General features: G+C 46.6%; 1 protein-coding gene and 1 long non-coding RNA gene across 5 annotated transcripts in view; one reads left to right on the plus strand and one right to left on the minus strand.

The window, feature by feature from the left end:
• ATP2A2 (ATPase sarcoplasmic/endoplasmic reticulum Ca2+ transporting 2) overlaps window positions 1–18,352 on the plus strand; it is a 60,065-nt gene extending 41,713 nt beyond the window's left edge. Inside the window, exons 9-21 of one of the 2 annotated variants that reach the window (XR_001179533.2) lie at window positions 2,412–2,500; window positions 2,973–3,075; window positions 3,882–4,013; window positions 7,302–7,424; window positions 7,525–7,743; window positions 8,496–8,831; window positions 10,285–10,505; window positions 10,935–11,137; window positions 12,594–12,679; window positions 12,952–13,085; window positions 13,701–13,818; window positions 13,909–15,502; window positions 17,549–18,352. Coding sequence is in view for 1 of the 2 variants with exons in the window: in XM_004753221.3 (XP_004753278.1) it covers window positions 2,412–2,500; window positions 2,973–3,075; window positions 3,882–4,013; window positions 7,302–7,424; window positions 7,525–7,743; window positions 8,496–8,831; window positions 10,285–10,505; window positions 10,935–11,137; window positions 12,594–12,679; window positions 12,952–13,085; window positions 13,701–13,818; window positions 13,909–14,029; window positions 17,549–17,562 (1,899 nt within the window). In the remaining variant the exon portion in view is untranslated. The remainder of the gene's footprint in view (window positions 1–2,411; window positions 2,501–2,972; window positions 3,076–3,881; window positions 4,014–7,301; window positions 7,425–7,524; window positions 7,744–8,495; window positions 8,832–10,284; window positions 10,506–10,934; window positions 11,138–12,593; window positions 12,680–12,951; window positions 13,086–13,700; window positions 13,819–13,908; window positions 15,503–17,548) is intronic. The other variant, XM_004753221.3, reaches the window with a different exon arrangement.
• On the minus strand, window positions 15,342–26,649 carry LOC106005847. 3 transcript variants are annotated; one of them, XR_001179536.2, is made up of 3 exons: window positions 26,598–26,649; window positions 24,764–24,867; window positions 15,342–19,814 (listed from the first exon to the last, which is right to left on the minus strand). It is a non-coding gene; the product is annotated as an uncharacterized LOC106005847 (long non-coding RNA). The 3 variants fall into 3 exon arrangements; XR_006604776.1 differs by lacking the exon at window positions 26,598–26,649 and having other exon boundaries at window positions 15,342–18,754; window positions 18,883–19,814; window positions 24,764–25,388; XR_001179535.2 differs by lacking the exon at window positions 26,598–26,649 and having other exon boundaries at window positions 24,764–25,388.
• Between the last annotated feature and the right edge of the window lie 1,042 nt (window positions 26,650–27,691).

Raw genomic sequence — 27,691 nt, forward strand, 5'->3', positions numbered from 1 at the left:
GGCTTGATCCCAGGACCTTGAGATCATAATCTGAGCCAAAGGCAGAGGCTTAACCCACTGAGCCACCCAGGTGCTCAGAAATTGTTTTTAATACAGTTAAACCCTCTGAATCTTTATCTTGCCCAATTTAAACTTGTGGTGATTTTTAGATACACAGTCATCACTGGTTTTCGTTCCGTCTCTGCCTCCCTCTGGCCATTCTTTGTGTAGTCCACATCCCAACTTAGAATGAACAGATAGTTGTTTTGTCTCTTAAGTGGTAAGCTGCTAGTCTGTCCTGGGTTTCACCAGAAGTACAGGGTTTGACTCAGCTGCCTAAATTTTCATTCCTTGGAAACAGAAAAGGTTGCATAAATCAGCTAATAGCTAGTTGGCAACTAATTTCAAACTGTGGCAGCAAATGAGATTTCATACTAAGAATAAAAGAGAGTCCATAGTAAAAACGTTTTGTTTTTATATTTTCCCTTAACTGGTTTAAGATATTTTCTATTAAAGAAACAGCCTGGCCTGCCTCTTTGTTCTCATCTCCCTCTATGACAGAAAGCTGATGCTAATCAGTATTCTCCAGGAGGTTTCTTGCAGTGGGTTGCATAACTGCCCTTGACTTAAGGATACTTTCATCATCCAGTTCCTAAATGGTTTACTTGCTCGCAGTCTAAAATGCCCATGTGCGTTCAGATTTACTTAATGCGGATTAGAATTCTGAATATCTTAGAGTGTTTTGGGCATTGGTATAAACCGAAAGAGTTTCACTTTTTATAAACCATACATTAAGTGTAGTAATGCTAACTTGCTTTGATATTGCTTAGTACAGTTAATTTGCTTTCTCACATGTGACTTTGAATCATATGGTAATCATGCTCAAGAGGTTTAAAAAATTAAGGCCCTGAGAAGTTAGTAACAAATCCAAGGGTAACACAACTTCTAATAAAAGGTAAAGTTGGATTTTCTTATAGGAGAAATTGGTAGTTAAACCCAGGCCTCTTTCTTCCACTTAATAATTATATAACCTGGAGCACGTGTTTTAACCTCTCTGGTCCTTTGTTCCTCTTCTGTAAAATGTCAGGCATCTTTGGTAGGAACCATTTGACAAGCTTCCTTTTTTAGATGCTGTATCTGTTAGAAAAAAAATGTAGGTGTCACTGATCTGGCTGCATGTGACCTTGGACATGAATCTTTTCCTCATTTGACACTGGTTGTATATGTTTGAACTAGAACCTTTTTTTTTAATAATCAGGAGTCACTTTAAAATCCCATTATACACTTTCTTTTTTAAGACCTTTTCTGTGTCTTGCTCATGGCATTAGTTCCGTTCCAAGGCTGATTTGTATCTAAGTATACTTTTGAAATGAAGCTTTTTGGGCCACTGGCTGGCTCAGTTAGCATGCAACACTTCAGTCTCAGAGACTGTGAGTTCAAGTCCCGGGTATGGTGCAGAGATTACTTTTTTTTTTTTTTTTAAGGTTGTATTTACTTATTAGAAAGAGAGCGAGAGCACACGCGGGAAGAAGAGGGAGAAGCAGACTCCCCGAGAATAAGAGCGTGACACGGGGCCCAACCCTGGGATCACAACCTGAGCTGAAGGCATATGCTTCACCAACTGAGCCACCCAGGCACCCCACAGAGATTACTTTAAAAAGAAAAAAAAAATGAGGCCTTTTGGGGTTCCTGGGTGGCTTCAGTCGGGTAAGCACCCGACTCTTGGTTTGAGCTCAGTTGGTGATCTCAGGATCGTCAGATCCGAACTCCACACCAGGCTCCGCGTCTACCCCCCGCCTCTTAAAAACAACAACAACAAAATGAAGCTTTTGGAATTTCAAAGTTAGTACTATATAACAAGCAAATCTTGTAAGGCCAAAAAAAAAAAAGAAAATTATTGAGTAGGAGTTGGGATGCTCTGAAAAGATGTTTTAAATTTTTAAGGCATTACCTGGCTCTCATAACTTGAGATAAATATTTAAATTTATTTTAGAACAGTTTGATCATATTCTTTTTTTTTTTTTTTTTTTTTTTTTTTTTTTTTTTTTTTTTTTTTTTTAAGATTTATTTATTTGACAGAGACTGCGAGAGAGGGAACACAAGCAGGGGGAGTAGGAGAGGGAGAAGCAAGCAAGCTTCCCGCTGAGCAGGGAGTCCTCATAACTCCTGTGCCATGTGGGTTGTCTTCTGTGACTCTGGTGCCCCTGCTGCTGCTTCTTTGTTCAGCATTGTCAGTGATGCTGTTTTCTCAGCGTCTTGGATAGATGGGAAAGTGATCTTAAACAGCATCTGGTTGGAATAAGGGATAGTACTTCCGATGTTCAGCTTCAATTTATAAGTTTGTTTTCTTAAGTGAGAAATGCTTGTCGTAAAGATTATTTTTTTCCAGCATATTTTTATACCTTTTAAACATTTGTGCCTTTTTTCTGTAGATGTTCATTCTGGACAAAGTTGAAGGTGATAGCTGTTCCCTTAATGAGTTTACCATTACTGGATCAACTTATGCACCTATTGGAGAAGTGTGAGTAAACCTGCTTTATCATCTAAAGACTCATTGTGGCAGTTTGGGACTTGGATAGAATTGCAGTATATCTAAAAAGCTTTCTGAATGTGGCTCACATTAGTTACAGGGGTCATGATTTTTTTTAATATAATGCATACTTTCAAAGAGAAAACACAGGTTATCGTGTCAGACATTTTTTCATCTTTATTTGGCTTCTTGGAGCCCAATTTTTCGAGTGGGATTTCTGTTTGTTCTGTATTGATACCTGTGGTGGAAGAATTTCATTAACTGAGAACTTCTGGTCTTTACTGATTGGTTCTTGATGTCAATCAAAGATGCATTCTTTTATTATCTCCAGCATCAGATTTCTAAGAGCCATTACTCAGATTCTTTAGAATACTTGCCAGGCTCTTGTCCACAAAATTGTATAATTAAGTAAAAATCAATAGAGATGACCACACTACACTCTAAAAGTATTTTCTTTTGATAGGCATAAAGATGATAAACCAGTTAAATGTCATCAATATGATGGTCTTGTGGAATTGGCAACAATTTGTGCTCTTTGTAATGATTCTGCGTTGGATTACAATGAGGTAAGGCTTCTCATAAATGAGAAAGTAGACCTGGCTGTTCTGGTTCAAGGGTGGGGTGGGTGGAATGAAAATCCAGCCTTCCTTCCTCCCTTTGGAAAGTAAGGGCTCCTGATTTTATTTCCTCTTTCCATTTTATCCAAGTCAGCATGGCCTAGCCAAAGAAAGCGGAAAGCCTTTCCTATGTCCCCTGACTGAGCATTGCATTCGCTTCGCTAAGAGTCACAGTGTATGTGGCGCGCTCTTCTGCTGTGGCGCAGCTGCTATACATGAGGAAGACCTCGAACAAACAGGGCATGTTTTCTTCACAGTATAGGGTATTGATTTCTTTTCTTTTCTTTTTTTTAAGGTGGGGACTGTTACATCCTTGACAAGCTGAGGGTTAGAGGGTTGTTTTGATGGTGATGATGATGATACAAAATTTAACCAACAAGAACCCTTTTTTCCCTTTTTACTTATATAGTAATCGCTGGTTTCTGTCTAAAATTAGACAAGCCAGTTCCCAACAGAAACCCCACGTGAACTCTGTAGAATGATAACACACAGTGACACATGCTTTTTGCAGGCTCTGTTTGAATTAATACTGTGACTAGTGGGTTCTCATAGTTGAAGGAAATAAAAAGCCTAGTTGTTAGAACAAGATAACATATTTTGAGTATATTTTTAATTATCTGCGTCATATGCTCCAGAGTCGATAAAAACAGCCCCTAAAAGAATGACGTGAAGAAGTTGTCCCTCCAATAGAAAGTCTTCATTAATGAAAAGCTTATTTACTACTTTTGTACTTTCTGTGCTTTTAACCAATACAGGCAAAGGGTGTATATGAAAAAGTTGGAGAAGCTACAGAGACTGCTCTCACTTGCCTAGTAGAGAAGATGAATGTATTTGATACTGAATTGAAGGGTCTTTCTAAAATAGAGCGAGCAAATGCCTGCAACTCGGTAAGTATTGTAGCTCGGTGTGTTGTCAGGGCTGCCCTTTGCTCCCCGCTCACAGACAGCTAAGATACATGTACCTTATCTCCCCCAACTTGCGGCATCTCCTTCCCCACATTTGCTCTCAGGTCAAATGATCAGCTATCTGACCAAGAATGTAGGTATCGCTAGATATTTTCCATACACAGTCATCGTGCCCCCAAGGTCTGTCTTCTCTGAGCTTCTGGCACTGTGAGTCCGCTGTCCTCGCTCCTGCGGTGCCCCAAGCCCCACCCCCTCTCCTGTGTTATCACTTTTCCGCCTAGTCTAGGACAAATAGTAGTATGGTTTTTATCTTAAAACTTTTTTGGACTTTATTTCCCCCATCAGCACCCAGCTTCTTTTCTCTTCTAGTAAAATTTCTCAAAGCAGCCATTTTACTGTATTCTTTTGTTTCACTTTTTCTGTTTTCTCGAATCTGCTCCATTCAAGCTCTGTAAGCATTTTGGTGAGCACACCAAACCTCCCGCTGTGAAAGGGGCTTTAAGACTATCCAGTCCAGGAGTGCCTGGGTGGCTCAGTGGGTTAGGCCGCTGCCTTCGGCTCCGGTCATGATCCCGGGGTCCCGGGATCGAGTCCCGCATCGGGCTCTCTCTCCTCTCTCTCTCTCTGCCCACTTGTGATTTCTGTCAAATAAATAAATAAAATCTTTAAAAAAAAAAAAACAAAACAAGACTATCCAGTCCAGCCTGATGTTTACAGGCAGGGAGACTGAGCCTTCAGTGACTCCGCGTGATCTTATAGGGTGAGGCAGAACTGGATTCCTGCTCCTGCACCCCTTCTTTCCTTCATTTTGTCTCCTTTCTTGGCATTATTTGAGGAAGCAAAACTTATGCTAGAGTTAAGGACCCAGATCTCTGCTATAGTGAACTGATTCACATCTCACAGCCAGTAGTCTCCTAGCGTGAGGGTCTTGGGCAGGTCCTGTGGCATCCTGGCCTGACATATGTGACTTCCACAGGACGGGAGAATTCGAGGCCCCCTGTCTCCATTAGAGAGCTCACTCCCTGATGGTGGTAAGGGTAGGGGGTGGTGCTGGTCCCTGGAAAGCCACATTGCCTGACAGCTATATTATTAGTTGGTGTGACTAAGTGCAACATAAAGACTTAGCTTCATAGAAACTGAGGGTTAGAATTGTTTGATTCTAGACCTAGAACTACTCAATGAAGGGAAACAAGTAGTATCATGGAGCTTTAAAAGTGGTATGTTAACTGTTACGACCACAAAAAAGGGCACAGCCATCTGTTCTCTTGTCTGCAAACTAAGCATTTTCTTGCTTCATGGCTGCCTTTGCCTCATATTTTTGGTCTGCAGCTGAGCGGGGCGGGGAGAGGGTGTCAGAAATGACTATCATGGGTAACTTAACTGAAAATTCCCACATCCAAATTCATGCTGATCCCCAGCCCCCAGAAAGGAGGAACCTGTTGTAGGTCCAAGGTAAAGTTGGACAGGATCGAGCTTTTTAATACCTAGTGGACCATTTGGAAAGAACTACCACTGTAGACCATTCTAATGCTGAAAGAAATGGCTTTGTTCACCCACCCACCCCCACCCCATATATCTGGTGCCTGGGTCCACACCTTAGTCAGAATCACTACATTTCCATCAATCTTCCTTTTGAGCATTTGATACAAATGCTTGATAGAAACTAAACACGTAAGAGATCCATATGCGTCAGGTAATGCAGAATTCAGTGATGGTCTTTTTTCGGCTTGTGGCAGCCGGCTGAGAGGGTGGCTGTCAGTCCACTCATCACTGCCCACACTGGATGCTGAGGTCCTTGGGGATTTCTGCAATTCTCATTAGCTCTGTGTCTGAGTGGGGGCTAGGGGAGAATCAGGGTAATTCAAATCAGGACGGAAAGCCATAAGATTATGATGTGGATGCAGATAAGGCATCTGATAAAATTTCTGTTCATGATAAACTAGCAAACTTCACCTTCAAGTTGATGGTACATTTACACAGAGCCTGTAGTAATGTCATACTCAGTAGCAACAGAAGTTTTACCTTCCATGTTTCTATTCAGTATTCTACTGGCAGCCCCCGTCTGTGCAATAAGGCAAGAAAAAGCAGAGGTAGAAAAAGACACAGTAGGGGCGCCTGGGGGGCTCCGTGGGTTAAAGCCTCTGCCTTCGGCTCCGGTCATGATCCCGGGATCCTGGGATCGAGCCCTGCATCGGGCTCTCTGCTCAGCGGGGAGCCTGCTTCCCTCTCTCTCCCTCTGCCTGCCTCTCTGCCTGCTTGTGATCTCTGTCTGCCAAATAAATCTTAAAAAAAGACACCGTATATGTTGTAGGTAATTTGATTGTACGCGCGATCCAGAGCCACAGCGTCTAAGTCCGCAGCGTGCTTCTCCGTCCTCCTCTACCCAGGCTGTCCGACTCTCCCTCCTTGAAACATTCCTTCGCTTGTTCTCTTCGCTCCTGCCCTCTGCCCACTCCCTTGGTTGGCTCTTCCACCTCCTGCCGGCGGTAGGGAGGCCCCGGGGCCCAGTCCTCGCCCTCTCCTGTCTGCAGTGGCTCCCATGAGGTCTCCCAGTCGCCGTGCCGGTGTGTAATACGTGGCCGCTGGCACCTGAAACTCCTCAGGTGCTTAGTGGCCACACTGGACAGCCACATGAGTAGCTCTGCTAGAACATTCCCACCACAGCAGGAACTCCTGTGAGGCAGCAGTGCTCTGGACCACCTATTTCTGCCCACAGTCGCCATCATTTCTTGGATTATTTGTACTAAGCGGTGCTCCTTGTCCCCCTTCAGCTCATTCTGACACAACTGCCAGACCTTAAAACCCTCCCTTGTCTTCCATTTTCACTTGTTACAGATGCCTTAAGGTGATTTTTAACATCCTACAACCTGTTTCTCACCTCTTAGTCTTGCAAGATTTTCCAGCTGCTTGTCCTGGAGGCCCCTTGAACAGGCCGGGTCCTACCAGCCTACGTTCCGCACTCCGGGTTCTCACGTTTTTACTCATATTGCCTTCTGGCTGTTTTATGTAAAGTTGTGATCTGAACATACATACATATTTTCCACCTTAAAGTTTTTTTCTCCATAGCACTTTATGTTTACATTCCAGCGTGTCTTTCCCAAACTAGAGAGCAAGTTTAAGCTTCATGAGGGGGAGAACTTACTTGTTTTGTTCATTGTCATAAACCCCCAGTGCCTGTCACATTATAGGCGCTTAGTGAATATTTGTCGAATAAGTGAAAAATATACAGAAATTGCCATCCAGTAATATTCCATGGGTGTTCTCCTATAGGTCATCAAGCAGTTGATGAAAAAGGAATTTACTCTGGAGTTTTCACGTGACAGAAAATCGATGTCAGTTTATTGTACGCCAAACAAACCGAGCCGGACATCGATGAGCAAAATGTTTGTGAAGGCAAGTGTGGCAGACTGCAGTTGAGATGTTCTTACCAGGATTAGCATCCTGGGTGAGCCCAGTAAATACAGTTGTTGACTTCAATCTGTAACATTTCCAGGGTGCCCCCGAAGGTGTCATTGACAGGTGCACCCACATTCGAGTTGGCAGTACTAAAGTTCCTATGACCCCGGGAGTCAAACAGAAGATCATGTCTGTCATTCGGGAATGGGGTAGTGGCAGCGACACACTGCGGTGCCTGGCTCTGGCCACTCACGACAACCCACTGAGAAGAGAAGAAATGAACCTTGAGGACTCTGCCAACTTTATTAAATACGAGGTTAGCTAACGAAAGTTTCTTCCCCCACACCCTGCACGTTCATTGTGCTCAAACAGCACTCCTTCCGTGGAAGGTCGAATGAGTCTTGCTTTTGCCAAGAAAGGGGCGTGGTTATTTGTTTTTCTGCAGCCAAAGGCGTCGCCATTCCGATCTAGCTTGCTACTTCCAACCTGTGTAGTTAACAGTTGAATTCAAGTCTGTTACTTTCAAGATTTGAATAATTAAGACTTGAGCTAAAAAACTTGTAGAGCCTATTTTGCAACTCCTCTGTAAATTAAGATGTTTTTAAAATTGGGAATTTTTCTAAATATTCATGAGTTACTAAAGGTCTAAATACCAAGTTGGGAGATTCCTTCCACTTGTCTGTTCATAGAACTTTTTCTCATCAGGTATGTGACTTCCTGAAGCACCGCCTGAAAGGAATAAGGAGTAACTTGGGTATTGGGGGCCCCTAGAGTGGCCTGTATCAAAATGCTCTTATTTCTTGGTGTGTTTTTCATGAAAGTTAAAGTATGATTTAGTTACAAGAACGTAGTACTGTTTTTCATTCTTTTCAGTTAATTGGAATTAATATTGTTCCTCATTAGATTTCTGTCTCTGTGAATATTAATCTTAGGTACGAGCCACAGTTAAAGGATTTATTATAGGAAAATGCAGAGACTTTTGCTCTTAATGTATGACTGGCTCTTGTTCTACACCAGAGGAGAAACTAGAATTTCCTGTTTGAATGTAAGGTGATTCTTTTGCTGTAGACCAATCTGACTTTCGTTGGCTGCGTGGGCATGCTGGACCCTCCAAGAATTGAAGTGGCCTCTTCCGTGAAGCTGTGCCGGCAAGCAGGCATCCGGGTCATCATGATCACGGGGGACAACAAGGGCACTGCAGTGGCCATCTGTCGGCGCATTGGCATCTTCGGGCAGGACGAGGATGTGACGTCAAAGGCTTTTACCGGTCGGGAGTTTGATGAGCTCAATCCTTCAGCCCAAAGAGATGCCTGTTTGAATGCTCGCTGTTTCGCTCGAGTCGAACCTTCCCACAAGTCAAAAATTGTAGAATTTCTTCAGTCTTTTGATGAGATTACAGCTATGGTGAGTACCTTTGGACTCATACTACGCAGACACAGCAGATTGTAATTTTGACTTAAGTTTTTAGTAACAAATCCCAGATTTAGAAGATCTTGGATTTTTGTCACGATCAGGCTGTTTCTGTAGAGTTCTATTGACCCGTAGTTGGCATGCTGTATGTTACCTGAGGGAAGATTCTGGAGTAGTTTAGGAAGTAGAAGTATGCCTTCTGAATCAGTTGTGGGGAAACATTTGGTGACATCTAGTCTTTATCTTGGTTAAAGTGTACATATTTCTTTGTTTTAAGATTTTATTGAATTGAGGGGCACCTGGGTGGCTCAGCGAGTTAAGCCTCTGCCTTCGGCTCGGGTCATGATCTCAGGGTCCTGGGATCGAGCCCCACATCAGGCTCTCTGCTCATTGGGGAGTCTGCTTTCTTCTCTCTCTCTCTGCCTGCCTCTCTGCCTGCTTGTGATCTGTCAAATAAATAAATAAAATCTTTTTTTTTTTTTTAAAATAAAGATTTTTATTGATTTGAGAGTGAGTGAGTGAGAATGAACCAGAGGGAGAGGGAGAAGCCCACTCCCCACTGAGCAGGGAGCCCGATGCAGGACTCGATCCCAGAACCCTGGGATCATGACCCAAACGGAAGGCAGACATTTAACAACTGAGCCACCGTAGCACCTCAAAAGGATACATGTTTCTATCTCAGGTTTTCTAAAAAGTGATTCAGGGTATAACTCTTGGGTGTTCCATAACCCTACCTGAGGTTAGATGTACTGGTCAGGCATTAAGAACTGCCCGTGTGCGAGGCATTTGCAGTATTCTTACCTACTGTGACTCTGCACCCAGACACATTGACCTTGTGTAATATTTGCTTTCTGTGGATTATCTGTAAAACTTGACGAAAGGAATGTGTCCCGTGGAAGCAGATGTGACCGGGTCCTCCCTTTCCCTCCCTTCCTCTCCGCCTCCTCGAGGGAACCGCTGTTGGGAATTCAGTGTTGGGTGTTCAGGAAAAGTTTAAAAAACACGCGTGGGGATGGTGGCTGTGTGTCTGCAGACGGTATTCAGTCCTGCGTGACCGTGACCTCTGTGAAGGGCATGTTACAGTTTCCCTCCTCCTGCGTTCTGCAGCTGTTCTACTTGAGATTTCTCTGTGTGGACACAGGTGCTGCGTCTTCACTGCCACGTGGGCGGGTTCGGGTTTGGTTTGCTTAGAAAAGAACATGATGAACTTTGAAGTCCTTTTTGTTCCACTTCCCTCTGAAGTCTCTTCAGCTCATGTGGCAATTTTACGTTTCCCAGATTTTGTGTGTTTTGTGATGCCACCTTGTAAAAATGAGAATTCTTTGTCTGTGCCCAGAGGGCCACGGCTCCTGTCGTCGTCCCCGCTTCAGGGCGGCCGAACCTTTGTCGGGGATGTGTGTGACGTGGTGGCCAAAGTGCATAAACCAGCGGTCACGTTCCCTTTCAGACTGGGGACGGCGTGAATGATGCTCCCGCCCTGAAGAAATCGGAGATCGGCATTGCCATGGGCTCTGGCACGGCGGTGGCCAAAACAGCCTCAGAGATGGTGCTGGCCGACGACAACTTCTCCACCATCGTGGCTGCGGTGGAGGAGGGGCGCGCCATCTACAACAACATGAAGCAGTTCATCCGCTATCTCATCTCCTCGAATGTGGGGGAAGTGGTCTGGTGGGTCCCCGTGAGAGATCACTTGTAGTCCTTTGAGGTCGGGGCGTGGGATGTCCAGTTTTCCAGATCTGTCGTTCGTACGGCAGCAGCTTTGTGCGTGAGTCGGGGGAGAGGACCAGGCAGGAGGAGGAAGGTAGAGGTTCTTCCAGCCCAAGGGAGGGCTGTCCTGTGGCTGCCCTTGTGTGTAAAGGATGCCCTTGAACATAGAAATGAGTTTTACTGGGTAAAGTAATGTAATATTTTTGGCCTTCTAACATTGTGCTTGAACTCGAAATAAGGTATAACCCATGTTCTGTGGTGGCCCAAAAGTAATTTCGAGCAGTCATTGTTAACTGTCCATTGATTTTATGGAGGAGAAGAGGGCGCTCGTGCTGTGTAAGTCATGGCTGAAATAATTTGGGGTCTTTCTCTTTCTTCCGGTGGAAACAGTATCTTCCTGACAGCAGCCCTTGGATTTCCTGAGGCTTTAATTCCTGTCCAGCTGCTCTGGGTCAATCTGGTGACAGACGGCCTGCCTGCCACGGCCCTGGGCTTCAACCCTCCCGACCTGGACATCATGAACAAACCACCCCGGAACCCGAAGGAGCCCCTGATCAGCGGATGGCTCTTTTTCCGTTACCTGGCCATTGGCTGTGAGTATTGCTTCTATAGCGTTGACTTTTAAACCACATGTTTATGAGGCAAAATTTTTATCAACTCATTCCTTCAAAGCACATTTCTATCTGTAGTAGGGTGTAACAAAAAATGGAGTTTAATAAACTGTATACCCAGTTTACAGGAGAGTTAATCCCTTGTTTTATCTGTCTCTGTCATTCCTTGGGCCTTTGTGAAGGAGGTTTTCAGATTTAACCTAAGGGCAGAAGGATGCAGGCGTTTGCCAGGGTCAGGTTTTCCATCCCTGGGCTGTGGAACTCAGCCCCGCTCCCCGAGAGCCGAGGAGGGAGCTGTGCCTTCATCCGCAGCGCCTGGGAAACACACAGGAGCCCCGGCCACGGTCCGGTTCCTATCTGTGGCCCTCCTGCTTCTGCCTGGCTACCGGTTCTTGTCCTCACTTTAAGAGCTTAGGAAAGTGAGGCCAGAGAGTTAAAGTAACTGCCCTGGGGTTCAATGGGAAGGTGGTTTTTTTGTTTGTTTTTTTTTTTTTTAGTATGTTCACATGGTTTAAAATTGCAGAAGCACACTGTGGCATAAAGTGGGAAGGTTCTCAGCCAGTCAGTTCTCTTTCAATATTGAATTTCTCTTGTGCCCTCCAGAAATACTCTAGCAAACAGATCTGTCCTGTGCATATATTTTCTTAAGTGTTGGTGTGCTGTACACACGTGTGTGCTGAAGCCTGTGATTCTCCCTGTTTTTTGGGAATTGCCATGTCAGTACGCGTGTGGCTCTCTTGTCCCTGTCCACCAGCTGTCTCCTGTTTCCTTGTAACTGCTGGGTTGGAGGGAGTGTGCGCTGTATCTTCTGGTAGACGCTGCCGCACCGGGACCATCTCCGTGGTGTCCCTGTGTTGACTACCCCGTTGCTTTGTCATAAACTTGCTCCATTCAGAACCACTTGGTTGGGGGTGTCAGGGGGGTAGGGAGGTGATCCCAGAATCTGCCTTGGGTTTTGCCATGTTGCTTGCATTCTGCACTAACTGCTTTGGTGGTATTTCCACGAAACGGTTCTGCCAGGCCTTTGATGGAGCAGGTCAGTGGGTAACTGGGAGCATCGGCTTTCCTCCGAGTCCTGGGCGGTGTGACCTGGCGCTGCAGCACAGCGAGGCGCTCTGGAGGCGCGTACCTAATGCCGGAAACGTCAGCCGCCAGTTTGAGAGGGTCTTGGCTAGCGTAAGATCCAGCCAATTCCCGTAGGTCCTCTTCCTCACAGACTCTGGAAAAGTTGCTTAGTTTTTCATACCGCGCACACCCCTCTCCTTGCAGAAACCCTCTGTCTCGGTGCTTTGGCTTCTGGGAGTGAGCCGTTGCTAGTGGCTGCACAGGCTCTCCTGCGCCATCATCATACCCTGTGTCCCCCTGCTGGGCACTGGCCCATGAGGCAGGACCTGCAGTGAGAGCGGGGGCTGCAGGTGCCGCCTGTGTCTCTTCCCAGGTTACGTTGGCGCAGCTACCGTGGGTGCCGCCGCGTGGTGGTTCATTGCTGCCGACGGAGGGCCCAGGGTGTCCTTCTACCAGCTGGTATGTGTCTGCCTTTTCTCCTCTTCCTAGGGGCAAAGCGTTACAAGGCTGTCCTTGAGCATTTTGTGGTTTGGGTGCCTACCAAATAAGCTTAACCCTCAGATAATTAGCAGTGGCATCTAAGATGATCCTGAAGGACCCAAGGCTTCTCTGGGAGATGGGGTGAGAGCTTGAGTGGGTCCGTGTCCTGGGCTTCCTGTGGAACGGGGACAAGGGCCTTGGAAATGAAATGTACTTGACTGATGACAAACTTGATTGGGCATTTGTTGCAGAGCCACTTCCTACAGTGTAAAGATGACAACCCGGACTTTGAAGGAGTGGATTGTGCAATCTTTGAGTCCCCATACCCGATGACAATGGCGCTGTCTGTTCTAGTAACCATAGAGATGTGTAACGCCCTCAACAGGTCAGTGAAACCTCGACAGGCTGGGGCAGGAGCTCCACCAGCCAGGGCACCGGGGAACTGGGTGTCGCAGTTGCTGGAGGATTTGCAGGAAAGCTCCTCCCTCCCAGAAAGAAAGAACAGGCAGCACCGGTTTTAAAAACTTGAGTCGTCATCACCTCCGGGAAGTAGTGGGAGTGCTTAACCACACGCTCCTTCTGAGACAGCGGGGGCCAAAAATAGGGCCTTCGGCGCCCCTGTATGCCGGTGCCCACAGGGAAGGCACTCTTGCCCTGGAGCAGCGAGACAAGTGGTATCCTCCAGTTAAAAGCCAGTGGCAAAAATGGGAATTTTGAAACGGTGTCAGTGTCAAGGGCAATTGAGAGCAGCTTTGAGTCCATTGAAACGGAGTCCGCTGTGCCAAAACCTAGATTTAAAATTGGAAGTTTGTCCTACATCTGAACATTCTTCCTTTAATTTTGCCACAGTAGAAACTTCACTAAGTAGAATTAGGTCAGTGGGCAATGCCGTGTTCGCCCTGCCTTACTGAAGCATGGTTCGGGACGGTCTTGGTCACTCATGAATAGAGCCCTTGCCTTTTAGGCGGGCATATTTCACGTACGTCTTGTTGTTCTGCAGCTTGTCCGAAAACCAGTCCCTGCTGAGGATGCCCCCCTGGGAGAACATCTGGCTCGTGGGCTCCATCTGCCTGTCCATGTCGCTCCACTTCCTCATCCTCTACGTGGAACCTTTGCCAGTAAGCGCTGGTGGGACCAGGACCGAGGCTGGGGCCTCGCTGCCTGTCCTGCGAGGTCTGGGAGCTTGACAGAGCTTTTTTGTGTCTCAGCTTATTTTCCAGATCACACCGCTGAATCTGACCCAGTGGCTGATGGTGCTGAAAATCTCCTTGCCTGTGATTCTGATGGACGAGACGCTCAAGTTTGTGGCCCGCAACTACCTGGAACCTGGTAAAGAGTGTGTGCAGCCTGCCACCAAGTCCTGCTCGCTCTCGGCATGCACCGATGGGATTTCATGGCCGTTTGTGCTGCTCATAATGCCCCTGGTGGTCTGGGTCTATAGCACAGACACTAACTTTAGTGATATGTTCTGGTCTTGACTGACAGTTTTACATAAAGAAGATGTTTAACTTAATCAATTAATTTTTTTATTGTTTAAAGCAACTGTCTATTTCTGCTGAATTTTCACATGAACATATTGGCTGGTGAAGGAGATTTCATACTCTAGATTTTGTTTTGCTTTTCTGACTCCAGTGGGGCAAGATTTTCCTTTTTTATACACATAATTAAAGTGTCCATTGACATGTACAGAGAACTAACACTATTTTATGCAAATATTTTTTTGTAGATGAAAAAGCATGTACAGTGTTCTGTTTAATACTCATCCTTGTATAAAAAAAATAGTTGAGCCAGCAGACATTGTCAGCAAATTAATTGGCAGCAGATTTTAGGAAATGAATGTGTGTGGGTTTTTTTTTTTCTTTTTCTAAAACTAAATAGCATGTATTGTGTCTTTTGCATGATCATCTGGATTTAATCTGAGATCACAGTCTAATTTTTATTCATAAGCCAATTTTTCTGCACTGAGCAGAGTACTGCTACCTCAGTCAGTATTTTTTGGTTTGCCACTTCCCTCACTCCCCCGGCCCCCGGTCACTCCCACCCCCACTCCTGGCCCCGCTCGGCTGCTTCTCCTGTAGGTTCCGATGGTTCTGTTTACATCAGTCTTAACAAGAGGTATGCCTGTTCTCGCTTGTGCAGAAAACATTGTTCCAGATTCAATCGACTGGGTTCGTGTCCCCCCACGTAGTTTTTAAGGTTATTTATTTAAATGTCTAATGTATTTTATTGTAACAGACATTGTTTTGCCAACATTGCCTATTTCAGTGGCACTTCACAATCTAGTTTAAAAAGGAAAATAAAACATTTTAAATGGACAGAAAAATAACTGTCTTGTTTTTAACTTTTAAGTGGCTTAGCTTGAACTATAACAAATTGTGTCCAATTTTCTCTTAAGTTCTTAGCTCAGAACTTGAGTTTTATTGTGCCCGAGGGGAAGGAGGATCGTGTTCTGCTGCATAGGTAGCTGTAGGAATGAACACATAGACACCTGTTGTCACCCATGATACTTTTTTGCAAGTTTCTGCTGGCCTGTTCTAGCCTGGTGTAGAGAACATAAGGGGGAGTGTGTGTGTGTGTGTGTGTGTGTGTGTGTATGTGTTTTTGTAAAAATCTGTAAATAGCACATGACCAAATGAACATATTGTATAGAACTATTTTTATTTGAATGTGGCACTAACCAACACCATGGTTACTATGATACGTTGCGCATGTTTGAGATCAGTCTTACCAGCCGTGTGTAAGTCATTAACTGTCCTAACTATGGTGTTTTCCTCCAATGCCTTCCAACATCCATCAACTAACGTGAGTATTCCCTGGACCCCTGATGCTTTAGCCTAAAGGTGACTGCCACTGAGTGAGCTAGCTGTGACACTTAACGAAAACGTCCCTTGTGTCGTGTACTGCTGTGCTCTGTGACTGTCTCCGAGAGCAGCAAGAGTGTGGTGCAGGGTTACCTGTGCGCACGCGGGGCGGGCTAGCGGACCCGGGGTGTGACAGCTGTGGGCTCCGTGCACGGCCTTGGGACGGCGGCTCGGCCAGATGCTGAGGAGCGTCTGGTGGGAGAGAGACTCGTCGGGAGGGCCTGGCTCTGCTCGCAGCCAGCCTAGTCGCGAGCCAGGGTGAGGGAGGCCTAGGCAGCAGCTCCTTCCCTGTGAGCCCTGGCCTGTTCTTACGAAAGTTCTGGGGCCAGCTGCGAGATGCGATATAAGGGCTCAGTGTTCGGGGGACAGTTCATGGATATTAAGCAAGGTGCCGCCGGCTTCCCGGGTCTGAGTAGAAGGGGCTGGCAGTCCCGGCCTGGCTCGCGGAGGTCTCTGAGGAAGGGCGGTTGGTTGGTTTGGCGGAGAATACAGAGGAGGAAGGAGGGTGGGTTTTGCCGATTTGGGCATAAAAAGCAGTTGAGTGATCAAGTGCAAGGAGCGCACTGTGGCTGCAAACCGAGACGGGATGTCTGAGCTTGCTGGTGTGCTCGTCCGGGAAGCCAGACTTACCGGACAGCTTTCCCGGCTCTGGTTCCTCGATACAGTGGCATTTGCAGAAGTGCAATGTGGTTTGCTGCCGTGAGAGACACACGCGGCCCCAGATGACCCTGGGCCGGCTCTGGCCTTGTGGTTTCTCGGCTTCAGGCCTGTCCAGCCCATGGGGGTGGTTCAGGCACCCACTTGGCTCAGCCCAGGCTGCTGGGAGCGTCCCCTTGTCAGCCCTGCGTCAGCCCAGGCTGCTGGGAGCGTCCCCTTGTCAGCCCTGTGTCAGGCTCTGCTGCTGAGAAACACGCGCACGGGAGCCCCCTCCTCAGCCACAGAGCTGTTGCGGGCACATCCCTGGCCTCGGGCCTCCCGCAGTGCGGGGCAGGTGCCCAGACCCAGCCTCACCCAGCCCTGGCGGGAAAGCACAGGTGGCCTCTGCTTTTGCCGCCATCAGGACTAGTCAGGGTAATGTTTTCAGACTCACCAAAACTTGTCCGTGTTCTCGAGAGAAAGGTAGGCCTCGCACGGCTTCTTTGATAGGGCTCGGCCGGGAAGGTGGCGATCTCACGTCCCCAGCGGGGGTCCCACTCCAGCAGCTCATTCTTCGTCTGCACAGAGCAGGGGGCACAGGGCGCAGAGTGAGCTGCACGAGCTCCCAGACAGGCAGGGCCGGTGCCAGCCTCCCCGACAAGCGGCTGCTACATCAACCCTGACTGGGTCTCAGCCCCCTGAATGTCCTTGCGGTGGCAGACCTCAGGGGTAGGCGACTACAGGCGTTAGCTCAAGGTCTGTACAGCGCCTGCCCGCCGCCGGAGCAGTGCGCAGTGCCCTGAGCTAAGGCCGCCACATCGTCTGTTGCCTTTTTAACGTAACCACGGTAATCCCCTTCCTTCTTCAGAGAGGGGGTAAGGAGCGCGGCTCCCCTTCTAGAAGCAGGCAGGACCAGCCCCCTGGGAGGAAGGGTAGGGAACGGGAGGAGCCAGAGGCTTCGCACTCTGCCACGCTGCTCACCTCTGCTTCACCTTCCTTGCCGTGTGCACTGCTAACCCAGAACCTACCCTCCTCTTGCCCATCTCCCTTGCGTCACATCTGAAGCGATTCCATGTCTGCCTGCTGGGGTTCTTCTGTGAGCCAGGGTGGCCTTTGCTCTTTAGCTGGACGACAGGGCTCCGGGTTGCCAAGCCAGTGCTTCTGGCTGCTACCCTACGTAGGCAGCGCCTCAGGGACAGACAGTTCATCAGAAATGCTGGTCTTGAAATCTTAAAAGGTCAAACTGAATACTCCTTCTCGCTATTCCTTGTCACTATTAATCTTAAATAGTTATTCTAACATTTCTTTCCCATATATCATAAAGCTGATTTCCTCTCTCTTTCCTTTTCAGCAATACTGGAGTAACCGCTTCCTAAACCATTTTGCAGAAATATAAGGGTGTTCGGTTGCGTGCATGTGCGTTTTTAGCAACACATCTACCAGCCCTCTGCATGATTGATGTTGGGGGAAAAAGAAAAGTAGAAAAAGTCCCCAACTCATTGTGTGTTATGTGGAGGAAACGTATTACCAACGGGGTTTAGCTTTTAAATCAAAATAGTAATTACAAATGTACAATTTAGCTTAATGAATCAGAAAGCCTCTCCAGAGAACTTTGGTTTCTTTGCTGCAAGAAGAATGAGGTTCTGAAACCTTATCTGAGAACTCAGAAGCCATCAGCCAAGTCTCCATGTTTCTCTGTGCAAAATGTCATAGTTTATATAAATGTACAATACTCAGTTGTAATGCATGCCTTCAGTTGTAAGTAGCCAGATTTCTCTGTGGTGTCATTTAAACCTGCTACTTTTTAATTGGCCCTGTACAGTTTGCTTATTTATAAATCTATTGAAAACACTACAGGTGTTGAAAGGTTAGAATGTAGGCCTCTAGTTCATAACTTGTTACTTTTTTTTGAGTGTGCAAACAGCTATTTTGCACTGTATTAAATGTAACTTATTTAATGAAATCAGAAACCGTAGACAGATGTTGGTGCAATACGACTCTTGTGATGCATTTATCTTAATAAAATGCTAACCGTCAATTTATCACAAAGCATGTTTGACTTTAGACTGTAAATAGAGATCAATTGTCTGTTTCTGTGCTGGTAACAAGCATTGCACAGACATGGTTTCGGGTAAATAAATCTATTCTATGATAAGTTCACGGTGTGGTGCTGACTGTTCTCCGGCGGGAGGAGGGGGTGAGGGGCATTGAGGGCCTCCAGCCCCGCACCCCAAAGGGTTTTTACCTTCCGGTGGGGGGAGGTCTCAGACTTGACTTTCCGGGAAGGAGATGTGCTCGTATGTCACACAGCTCAGGTGTGGGGCAAACGGCATGTCTTGTCATTGGGTTTGCAGAGAGATGTTTTGAAAAGTTGTCAGCATCTTGGAGATGGTGCCAGGGGAGAGAGGCTTCGCATGCTGTTCAGATGGAAAAGGTAAAATCCCGCACTGCGGCTGCAGCAGCGGATTCGTCCGCTTGAGGGTCATTTCGTGCCGCTCTAGCAGGCATGGGTTTGAGCTGGGGCATTTCTCTACTTTCCAAATAACCTACAATGATTCTTTTATCATTAAAAAAAAAAAAAAAGGCAGTGAGGCAAGGATAGGCAAGGATAAACCTAATAAAAGGCACAAATCCTAGCAACCACAGAGAAGGAAGAAATAGTTGATAAAAATTTGATAAACTAACATCCATTCTTGACGGAAGGAAAAAGTCCGTTTCCATAATTCCCGTTTCATGACCTACTGAAAACGGAACGAGCAGTCCTGACGCGGCCCGAATGCCGCTCGCCCTTGTGCCCGCTACTCGACACTCCGGCCGTCTCTGCGCCCAGGCGGCCGGCGGGGCGCCGCCTGCAAGAGAACAGAAAGCCCCGAGAGTCTCCCTAGGTCCGTGGTAAGATCCTGTTCTTAGGGAAGTTTAATAATTCGGAGGGAACGGACATCGTGGTGATACGAAATTCATATATTAATGATAAATGAAGATACCGGCGCACATTTTAGTCAAATAGGAGAAAAGCTGGTGTGTGAGAGTGTGAGGAAGCTGGTAGTTCAGCTCAGTAGGTCGGAGCTGGGGCATTTGCTCAGTTGTTGGTCATCTTGAGAAAACAGCTGAATCCCCCTTCTGCCCAGTCAGTTGTAAATGAATCAAAAAATTTGAAAAATGAAACAAAGCCGCCAAAAGGAAAATGGCTAAATGCCCCAGGCAAAAGAAAACGAGAATGGCTTATAAATAAGAGACGTACAGCCCCACAGGCCAAATCCCAGTGAGACGGCGGTGGTGCCCATCAGCTGACCAATGGGCCCTGTGCCACCAAGGAGGCAGGGAACCGCCGTCTCCGCTACACCGCGCACAAGCACGGAGCTCCCCGCACCGCCCGGCGGGCCCGCTCCTGCCCATCTGCGAGAAGCCCTCACCGGTGCTGGAGGAGTCCCGCCGGCACGTTTATCAAAGCATCGGAACAAACCGAAGGGACCAACAGCAGGGCAACAAGTACGTGGCCTCTGAGACAGGTTCAGATGACTCCCCAGCGATGACAATGAGGGAACTGGGACTGCAGAGATCAACAGAAATCTCCGGGCACCGTGGAAACCAAGTGCGGTATACACAAAGTCCAAAATCTGCAAAAAACCCGGAACACTTAAGTGTTACATATGTGGGTGTTCATTATGCCTGTTTGCATGTCTGGGTTTTTTTTTTTTTTTTTTTCTTTTTTTTCTTTTTTAAGAAAACCATAGGGGCGCCTGGGTGGCTCAGTCGTTAAGCCTCTGCCTTTGGCTCAGGTCATGATCCCAGGGTCTTGGGATCGAGCCCCCCATCGGGCTCCTGCTCCCTGGGAAGCCTGCTTCTCCCTCTTCCACTCCCCCTGCTTATGTTCCTTTCTCACAGTGTCTCTCTCTGTAATAAATAAATAAAATCTTAAAAAAAAAAAAAAAAGAAAAAGAAAAGAACAGAACACCACAAAAGTAGTAGGAGAGAACATGGAAGATGACCAGCTTTTCCAAACAGGACACAAAATCCCAGAAGAAAAGGGGATAAATTGATTACGTATAAAGGTTAAAATTTGGAACAATACTAACTGAGTTAGGAAAATAGATCTGTGCCTGTGACAAAGAGTGAATTCCCCCTTCACGTGATTGGCAGAAGTCAGACTGGGTTGACGGATGCTGAGCTCTGCCTTGCGGCTGGCGTCAGAAAAACCGTATTCGTGCTGATGGGCAGCAGAGCAACTGGCCCAGCCTTTGGAGAGCAACTTGACACGTCATGTAGGTTTTTAAACATCCACGCCCCTTGGTCAAGCACTTCACTTGAGTGAAATCCTCCCACATGTTCACAAAAGCAACAAAATCCTGCTGTAGGATTATGTAGTAAAAAATCGGAAATAGTCCAGATGCCCATCAAGAGGCAAGGCAAGGTGTTGAATAAACTAAGAACATTGATGCCAGGGAATATTACGCAGTCTTCAAAACATGAGGTAGATATGTGCAGACCAGCAAGGAATGACCGCCAATCGGTGATGTCTGCCAGTGAAATAATTCAAGTGCAGAACAGCTTACATGCTATTCTATCGTTCATTTTTGAAAGATTTTATTTTTTTTATTTGACAGAGATCTCAAGTAGGCAGAGAGGGGAAGCAGGCTCCCCACTGAGCAGAGAGCCTGATGTGGGGCTCAATCCCAGGACCCTGAGATCATGATCTGAGCTGAAGGCAGAGGCTTAACCCACCGAGCCACCCAGGCACCCCACTATCGTTCATTTCTTAAAAACAGGAGGAAGTTAACAGTTTCCAGGAATGATGGTTACTGAGAGGAACTGATAATACTGTGATACAGATGGCGGGTGTTGGAAGCCAGTGTTCTCACTGTGGGAGTGGAGCGGGAGGTTAGATAAGGGGAGAAGGCTAGAGTGATTCACATGGTAATTAATAACAGTTGGAGAGGGGCGCCTGGGTGGCTCAGTGGGTTAAGCCGCTGCCTTCGGCTCAGGTCATGATCTCAGGGTCCTGGGATCGAGTCCCGCATCGGGCTCTCTGCTCAGCAGGGAGCCTGCTTCCCTTCCTCTCTCTCTGCCTGCCTCTCTGCCTACTTGTGATCTCTCTCTGTCAAATAAATAAATAAAATCTTAAAAAAAAAAATAACAGTTGGAGGTACCAGCATAAATTAATATTTAATGTTGCTACAGATGATTTTATGTAGACATATTTCTTAGGGCGCCTGCCTGGATGGCTCAGTTAAGCGTTGGCCTTCCGCTCCGGTCATGATCTCAGGGTCCTGGGATCAAGACCTACATCGGGCTCCTTGCTCAGTGCAATGCCAGGGCAGGGGACATGCTTCTGCCTCTCCCTCTGCCACTCCCCCCTGCTTGTGCTCTCTCACTGTCTCTCTGTCAAATACATAAAATCTTGTTTAAACATGAAATATTTCTAGTCAGGTGTAGGCGTCCATGCGCTTCCTTGCGCCGTCAACTGAGAGGGCCAAGCAACGAGGACACCGCAGCGGGACCGCGCGCGCGCGCGCTGCCGTTCTCCAGTGAAAGGAATCAGATCTCCTGAGAGACCTGGCAGGTTCCGGGGCCAAGCCAGGAAATGTGCAACACGCGCCTGCAGAACGCTGCGGTGTCCAGAAGCGCAGCAGTACGAAAACAAACAAAAAGCAATGATCAAAGATGGGGTATATCGGAGGGACAGAGGAGCCAACTGAAAAGGCTTTGGGTAGCCGAAACCAAAACAACCTCAGCAACAAAATCATGGCGTACTGGATTATAATCCAAAGTGTGGAAAAAATATCCATGAGTCTATCCTGACTTAAACAGGAGAAACTAGAACTCTCCCATGCAGAAAAAATCCAGGTAATTTCTTCTTTTTTTTTTTTTAAGATTTTATTTTTTATTTGACAGAGATCACAAGTGGGCAGAGAGGCAGGCAGAGAGAGAGAGGGAAGCAGGCTTCCCACTGAGCAGAGAGCCCCATGCGGGACTCGATCCCAGGACCCCGAGACCATGAAGACAGCGGCTCAACCCACTGAGCCACCCAGGCGCCCAAAATCCAGGTAATTTCTGTAGGTAACTCGGCCCCCAGGGAGGTGAACCTCGACTCCCGTTTGTGAGCGTGAGCGGCGCCCAGTGGCCTCCCCGAGAGCACGTCCCTGTGGCTGGGAAGTCACCCACCACGGAGAGCCCTGCAGACACTACCTCAGCCCAGTGAGCTCATCTTGAGAGCATGTGCCCTTGACAGGAAGTGATGAGAGCGGCATTTTACCTGTGGTCTTCCTCCCCAAAACACGTAATCTCAGTCTAATCAAAGAGAAAACATATGACAAATCCCGAAGACAAACCTGCGAGATACCCAGGCCGGGACTCCGTAAAGCCGCCGAGGTCATCAAGAAAAAGGCAAATCTGAGAAACTAACAGCCAAGAAGAGCCTCAGGACACGTGAGAACAGCACGTGAAATGGAACCCTGGGGGATCCTGGCGGGGAGAAAGGCAAAACCTAAAGCCTGAACGAACTACGAACTGTAGCCAATAATAACATAAATACCAGTTTATAATAATACATAAGCACCGGGACGAATGTACCAGATCATCATGAAATGCTGAAGTTAGGGGAAGCGGGGCCCAGGGTATGTAGGCCCCTTCCACGCCACGTGCTCATTTTTCCCTATGTCTATAAATATTCTAAAATTAAAAGTTTATTTTAAAATGCTGGGATAAATATATATTTTTTAATCTGTATAGAAGTATCAAAGAACTACAAGATAGTACAGAAATTCCAGGCCAAAATCTAAGCAGCAGCAAGGAGAGATCAGAATCTCCAAGGTCACTTTTCCCCTCTCCAAATACACTCAGCGGCGAAAACACGAGAGTGGGGGTTTGGGGAGTTCACAGGGTGAACAAGCAAAGTCAAATCCAGGGTCCACCAAAAGTGAGAAGTCTCCTAGGACATTCAGCTGTGACGCCAAAGGACTAACAGCTCAGGATAAAGGCAAACAAAGCTGCCCTCCCTTCCCCAAAACTCGAAGGGCTGTAAGGCTCTAGGCCATGGTGCAGAGCCAGAAGCAGGAAAATACACCCACCCCGGAGGGAGTGTAAACACCGGCTCTCCAGGCTGTGCAGCCCAAACTGTAGCCTGGGGATGGTCTATGAAGCCTCAAGGCATGAATTTAAAGTCGCAGGTGGTACACCTGAGGCCCAGGCAGAACTAAATGTCGATCCTCCCTAGAGGAGAACACCTTCATTTTAGGTCAGGAGATCTACACAACTGTTTTGCAAAGCAGCCTACAGTAAAAGCGAACTAAGTATGCAAGAAAACAAGGCACTATGAGTGAAAGGCAGCAGTAATAAACATGACAGGTCTGTCTAAACTTCATATATTAGAAGCATTAGATATAGGGGACCTGCATGGCTCAGTTGGTTAAGCGACTGCCTTTGGCTCAGGTTATGATCCTGGAGTCCCCGGATGGAGTCCCACATCGGGCTCCCTGCTCAGCAGGGAGTCTGCTTCTCCTACTGACCTCTCTTCTCCTTCTTCCCTCTCATCCTTTCTCTCACAAATAAATAAAATCTTTAAAAAAAAAAGTATTAGATCAAAAACACCCCTGGCTTACTTTGTTTAAAGAAAAATAAACAGGGCACCCGGGTGGCTCAGTCCGTTGAACGTGTGCCTGCAACTCAGGTCATATCTCCAGGTCCTGGGATGGAGCCCCAGGTCAGGCTTCCTGCTCAGCAGGGTGTCTGCTTCTCTCTCTCTCTCTCTCTCTATCTCCCCCTCCCTCTGCCCGTCCCCACCATTCATTCTCTCTCTTAAATAAATAAATAAAACCTTACAAAATAAAGAACAATAAACCTACCTGAAAATCTGCAGGAGACAGGAATTTTTTAGTATTTTATTTATTTATTTGACAGAGATCACAAGTAGGCAGAGAGGTAGGCAGAGAGATGGGGGGGGGGGAAGCAGGCTCCCCGCTGAGCAGAGAGCCCAATGTGGGGCTCGATCCCAGGACCCCGAGATCACAACCTGAGCTGAAGGCAGAGGCTTACCCCACTGAGCCACCCAGGTGCCCGAAGAGGAGGCAGGAAATTATAAGAAGTGAACATACAGAGTCAATAGGAAAGTCAAATAGGATTGTAGAGATGAGAAGAACAATCACCAAAATTAAAAACTGGGGGACTGATGTGGCATCAGAGCGGACACCGCAAAGTAACAAATGAAGTGGAAGACAGCTAAGAAGTTAACTAGAATGCACCAAAGAAAGAAAAAAAAAAACTGAAAATACGGAAGAAAGATTAAAGTACCCGGTAGACAAACTGAGAAAGGTGACAAAGTCAAATGTGTATTTCATCGTGGCTTCAGACGTCAAGAGCATGAGGAGGTTATTATTTGAAGAGATAATGACCAAGAATTTCCTACAAGTGATAGAAGACAGTAATCCAAGACACGAAAATCTCAACAAATCCCAAATAGGGTAAGTGAAAAGAAATCCAGCTGTTGACGGGGTAGAGTGAACTGCAGAAAACCAAAGACAAAGAGAAAATCTTCAAAGCAGCGGGGCGGGCGGGGAGCCACTCTCTTTACCTCTCCACGAGTGACCCCGCTGGCTTCGAGGGACCCGCGGAGGCCGGAAAACCCGCACGACAGCTTCACAGGCTGAAAATTACTGGCAACCTAGAATTCTAAACCTGGAAAAGAACATACAGTATTTAAAGGAGCAAAGTAAAATAAAAGTATTTTCAGACAAACAAGAACGGAGAGTTCTTCACCAACAGACCCACACTCAGGGACATTCCAGATGGCGCAGAGGGAATTGCTCTAAGTGGCCTGGGGCCTCTGCCATCCAGGAGCACAGCAAAGACCCCGGCCGGCTACACACACAGATACACGCATGCGACGACTCCTCGGGGAAGCAGAAGACGGGCAACACTAACGAAGCAACAGAAGGAAACAATGAAAGAACAAATGGAAAGGGTAATAGAAGCTGACAGGCAGCCCCAAATATAATTAAGAGTAACACTCCGAGGGCGCCTGGGTGGCTTGGTCGTTGAGTGGCTGCTTTCAGCTCAGGTCACGATCTCAGGGTCCTGGGAATCAGGCCCGTGTTGGGCTCCTAACTCAGCTGGGAGCCCGCTTCTCCGTCTGCCCATCCACCTGCTTGTGCTTCCCCAAACCCCATTGCTCTGTCAAGTAAACAAATAAAATCCAAAAAAAGAAAGAAAAAGAAAATTAAGAATTTGCTTTTTATTTTTTTTTTAAGATTTTATTTATTCATTTGACAGAGACACAGCAAGAGAAGGAACACAAGCAGGGGGAGTGGGAGAAGGAGAAGCAGGCTTCCTGCTAAGCAGGGAGCCCGATGCAGGCCTCGATCCCAGGATCCTGGGATCATGACCTGAGCCGAAGGGAGAGGCTTAACCACTGAGCCACCCAGATGCCCCCAAGAATTTGCATTTTTATTTTTTTAAAGATTTTATTTATTTGACAGACAGAGATCACAAGTAGGCAGAGAGGCAGGCAGAAGGAGAGGGGGGAAGCAGACTGCCCGCTGAGCAGACAGCCTGATGTGGGGCTCGATCTCAGGACCCTGGAATCATGACCTGAGCCGAAGGCAGAGGCTTAACCCACTGAGCCACCCAGGCGCCCCAAGAATTTGCTTTTTATTTATTTATTTATTTATTTATATTTTTTTAAAGATTTTTATTTATTTGATAGAGATCACAAGTAGGCAGAGAGGCAGGCAGAGAGAGAGGGAAGCAGGCTCCCTGCTGAGCAGAGAGCCCGATGTGGGGCTCGATCCCAGGACCCTGAGATCATGACCTGAGCCGAAGGCAGAGGCCTAAACCACTGAGCCACCCAGGTGCCCCAAGAATGTGCTTTTTAAATAAAGTCTGCTGATGAACTCTTGCAGCTGCAAGAAGTGGGGTGGTGTGCACACATAGACTTGGGCAGCTTCAGATTAGTTCTAGAAAACTACACAAAAAAACTCTTAACTACTGTCATTTCTATAGGAGGAAACTGAGAGAAGAAAGGCAGACTGAGGAAATTTAACCCTATGCCCTTTTGAAAATTATGAATCTAACTTAAACATATCTGACCCTGATACTAACAATTTTATGGAGCGACAGAGAGCTAAACATACCCAAAGCACTGCTAAGAGTAACATCAGGGGGTCTTGCTTTTCCTAGTACTGACAATTTTCATAAAGTGGTAGTAATTAAGACAGCACAGTGTAGGTCTGGGACAGAAAACTACTGACCATACGGAAGGGAGCGCAGACAGATGTGCTTATCTGGGAACACCTGACTTTGGACAAAGCTGGCTTCATAAGTTGGTGAGAGAAGCAGTTTTGCGATAATTGGTGGTTATACAAGTTTAAACATAAATGAAAAGCAAATCAATAAACTTGCATTCTTACCTGCCTGGGTGGCTCAGTTCGTTAAGCGTCTGCCTTCTGCTCTGGTCATGATCCTGGGGTCCTGGGGTGGAGCCCCAAGTCAGGCTCCCGGCTCAGCAGGGAACCTGCTTCTCCCTCTGCCTGCTGCTCCCCCTGCTTGTGCTCTCTGACAAATAAATTAATAAAAATCTTTAGAAAATTAAAAAAAAAAAAAAAAGGGTCCCTATCTTATAACACACGAATGGGAGAAAAGATTTTGCTCCGAGATACATATTTCCTAAGAAAATAACAACTACAGGGTGCCTGGGTGGCTCAGTTGGTTAAGCACCTGACTCTTCATTTCAGTTCAGGTCATGATCTCAGGGTGCTGAGATCAAGCCCTGCCTCGGGCTCCACGCTCACCATGGAGTCTGCTTGAGATTCGCTCTCTCCCTCCCCCTCCGCTCCTCCCCACTCTTTCTCTCTCTCTAAAATAAATAAATAAATCTTAAAAAAAAAAGAAAATACAAACTATTTTCTATAAATACTATTTTCTATTTCTATACAACTAAAGAAAAAGATTTATAATTTACATTAAAATTAAGACCTGTGTTAATCAAAAGATACTATAAAGAGAATGAAAACGCAAACCATAAACTGGAAAATTTTTGCCACTCCTGTTCTGAATTATATCTAGAATATATAAAGAATTTCTGTGAATTAAAAAGAGAAAAATAAACGACCCAATAGAAAAGTGGGGGGGTAGATTTTATAGAAGAGGGAACACAAATAGTTCCTAGACATATGAAACGATGTTCAATCTTGTCATAAAACAGAAAAACATAAACTAAAAACATTGTATCATCTCACACCTACTCTGTTGCAAAAAATTAAGGATAAGATCAAATGCTAGCGAGGAAGTGGGACAAAGAACAGCAGTTTTTGTTTTTTTTTTTAAGGTTTTATTTATTTGAGACAGAAGGCAAGAACAAGTGGGGTAGGAGGATCAGGAGAGGGAGAAGCAGACTCCCCACTGACCAGGGAGCCCGATGTGAGAACACAGAGATCATGACCTGAGCCAAAGGCAGACAGCTAACCAACTGAGCCACCCAGGTGGCCCAAAGGACTGCAGCTGT

This window comes from Mustela putorius, unplaced genomic scaffold, assembly GCF_011764305.1.
Source record: "Mustela putorius furo isolate JIRA1106 unplaced genomic scaffold, ASM1176430v1.1 tig00537248_pilon_pilon_pilon, whole genome shotgun sequence".
In the NCBI taxonomy this organism is placed as follows: Eukaryota; Metazoa; Chordata; class Mammalia; order Carnivora; family Mustelidae; genus Mustela; species Mustela putorius.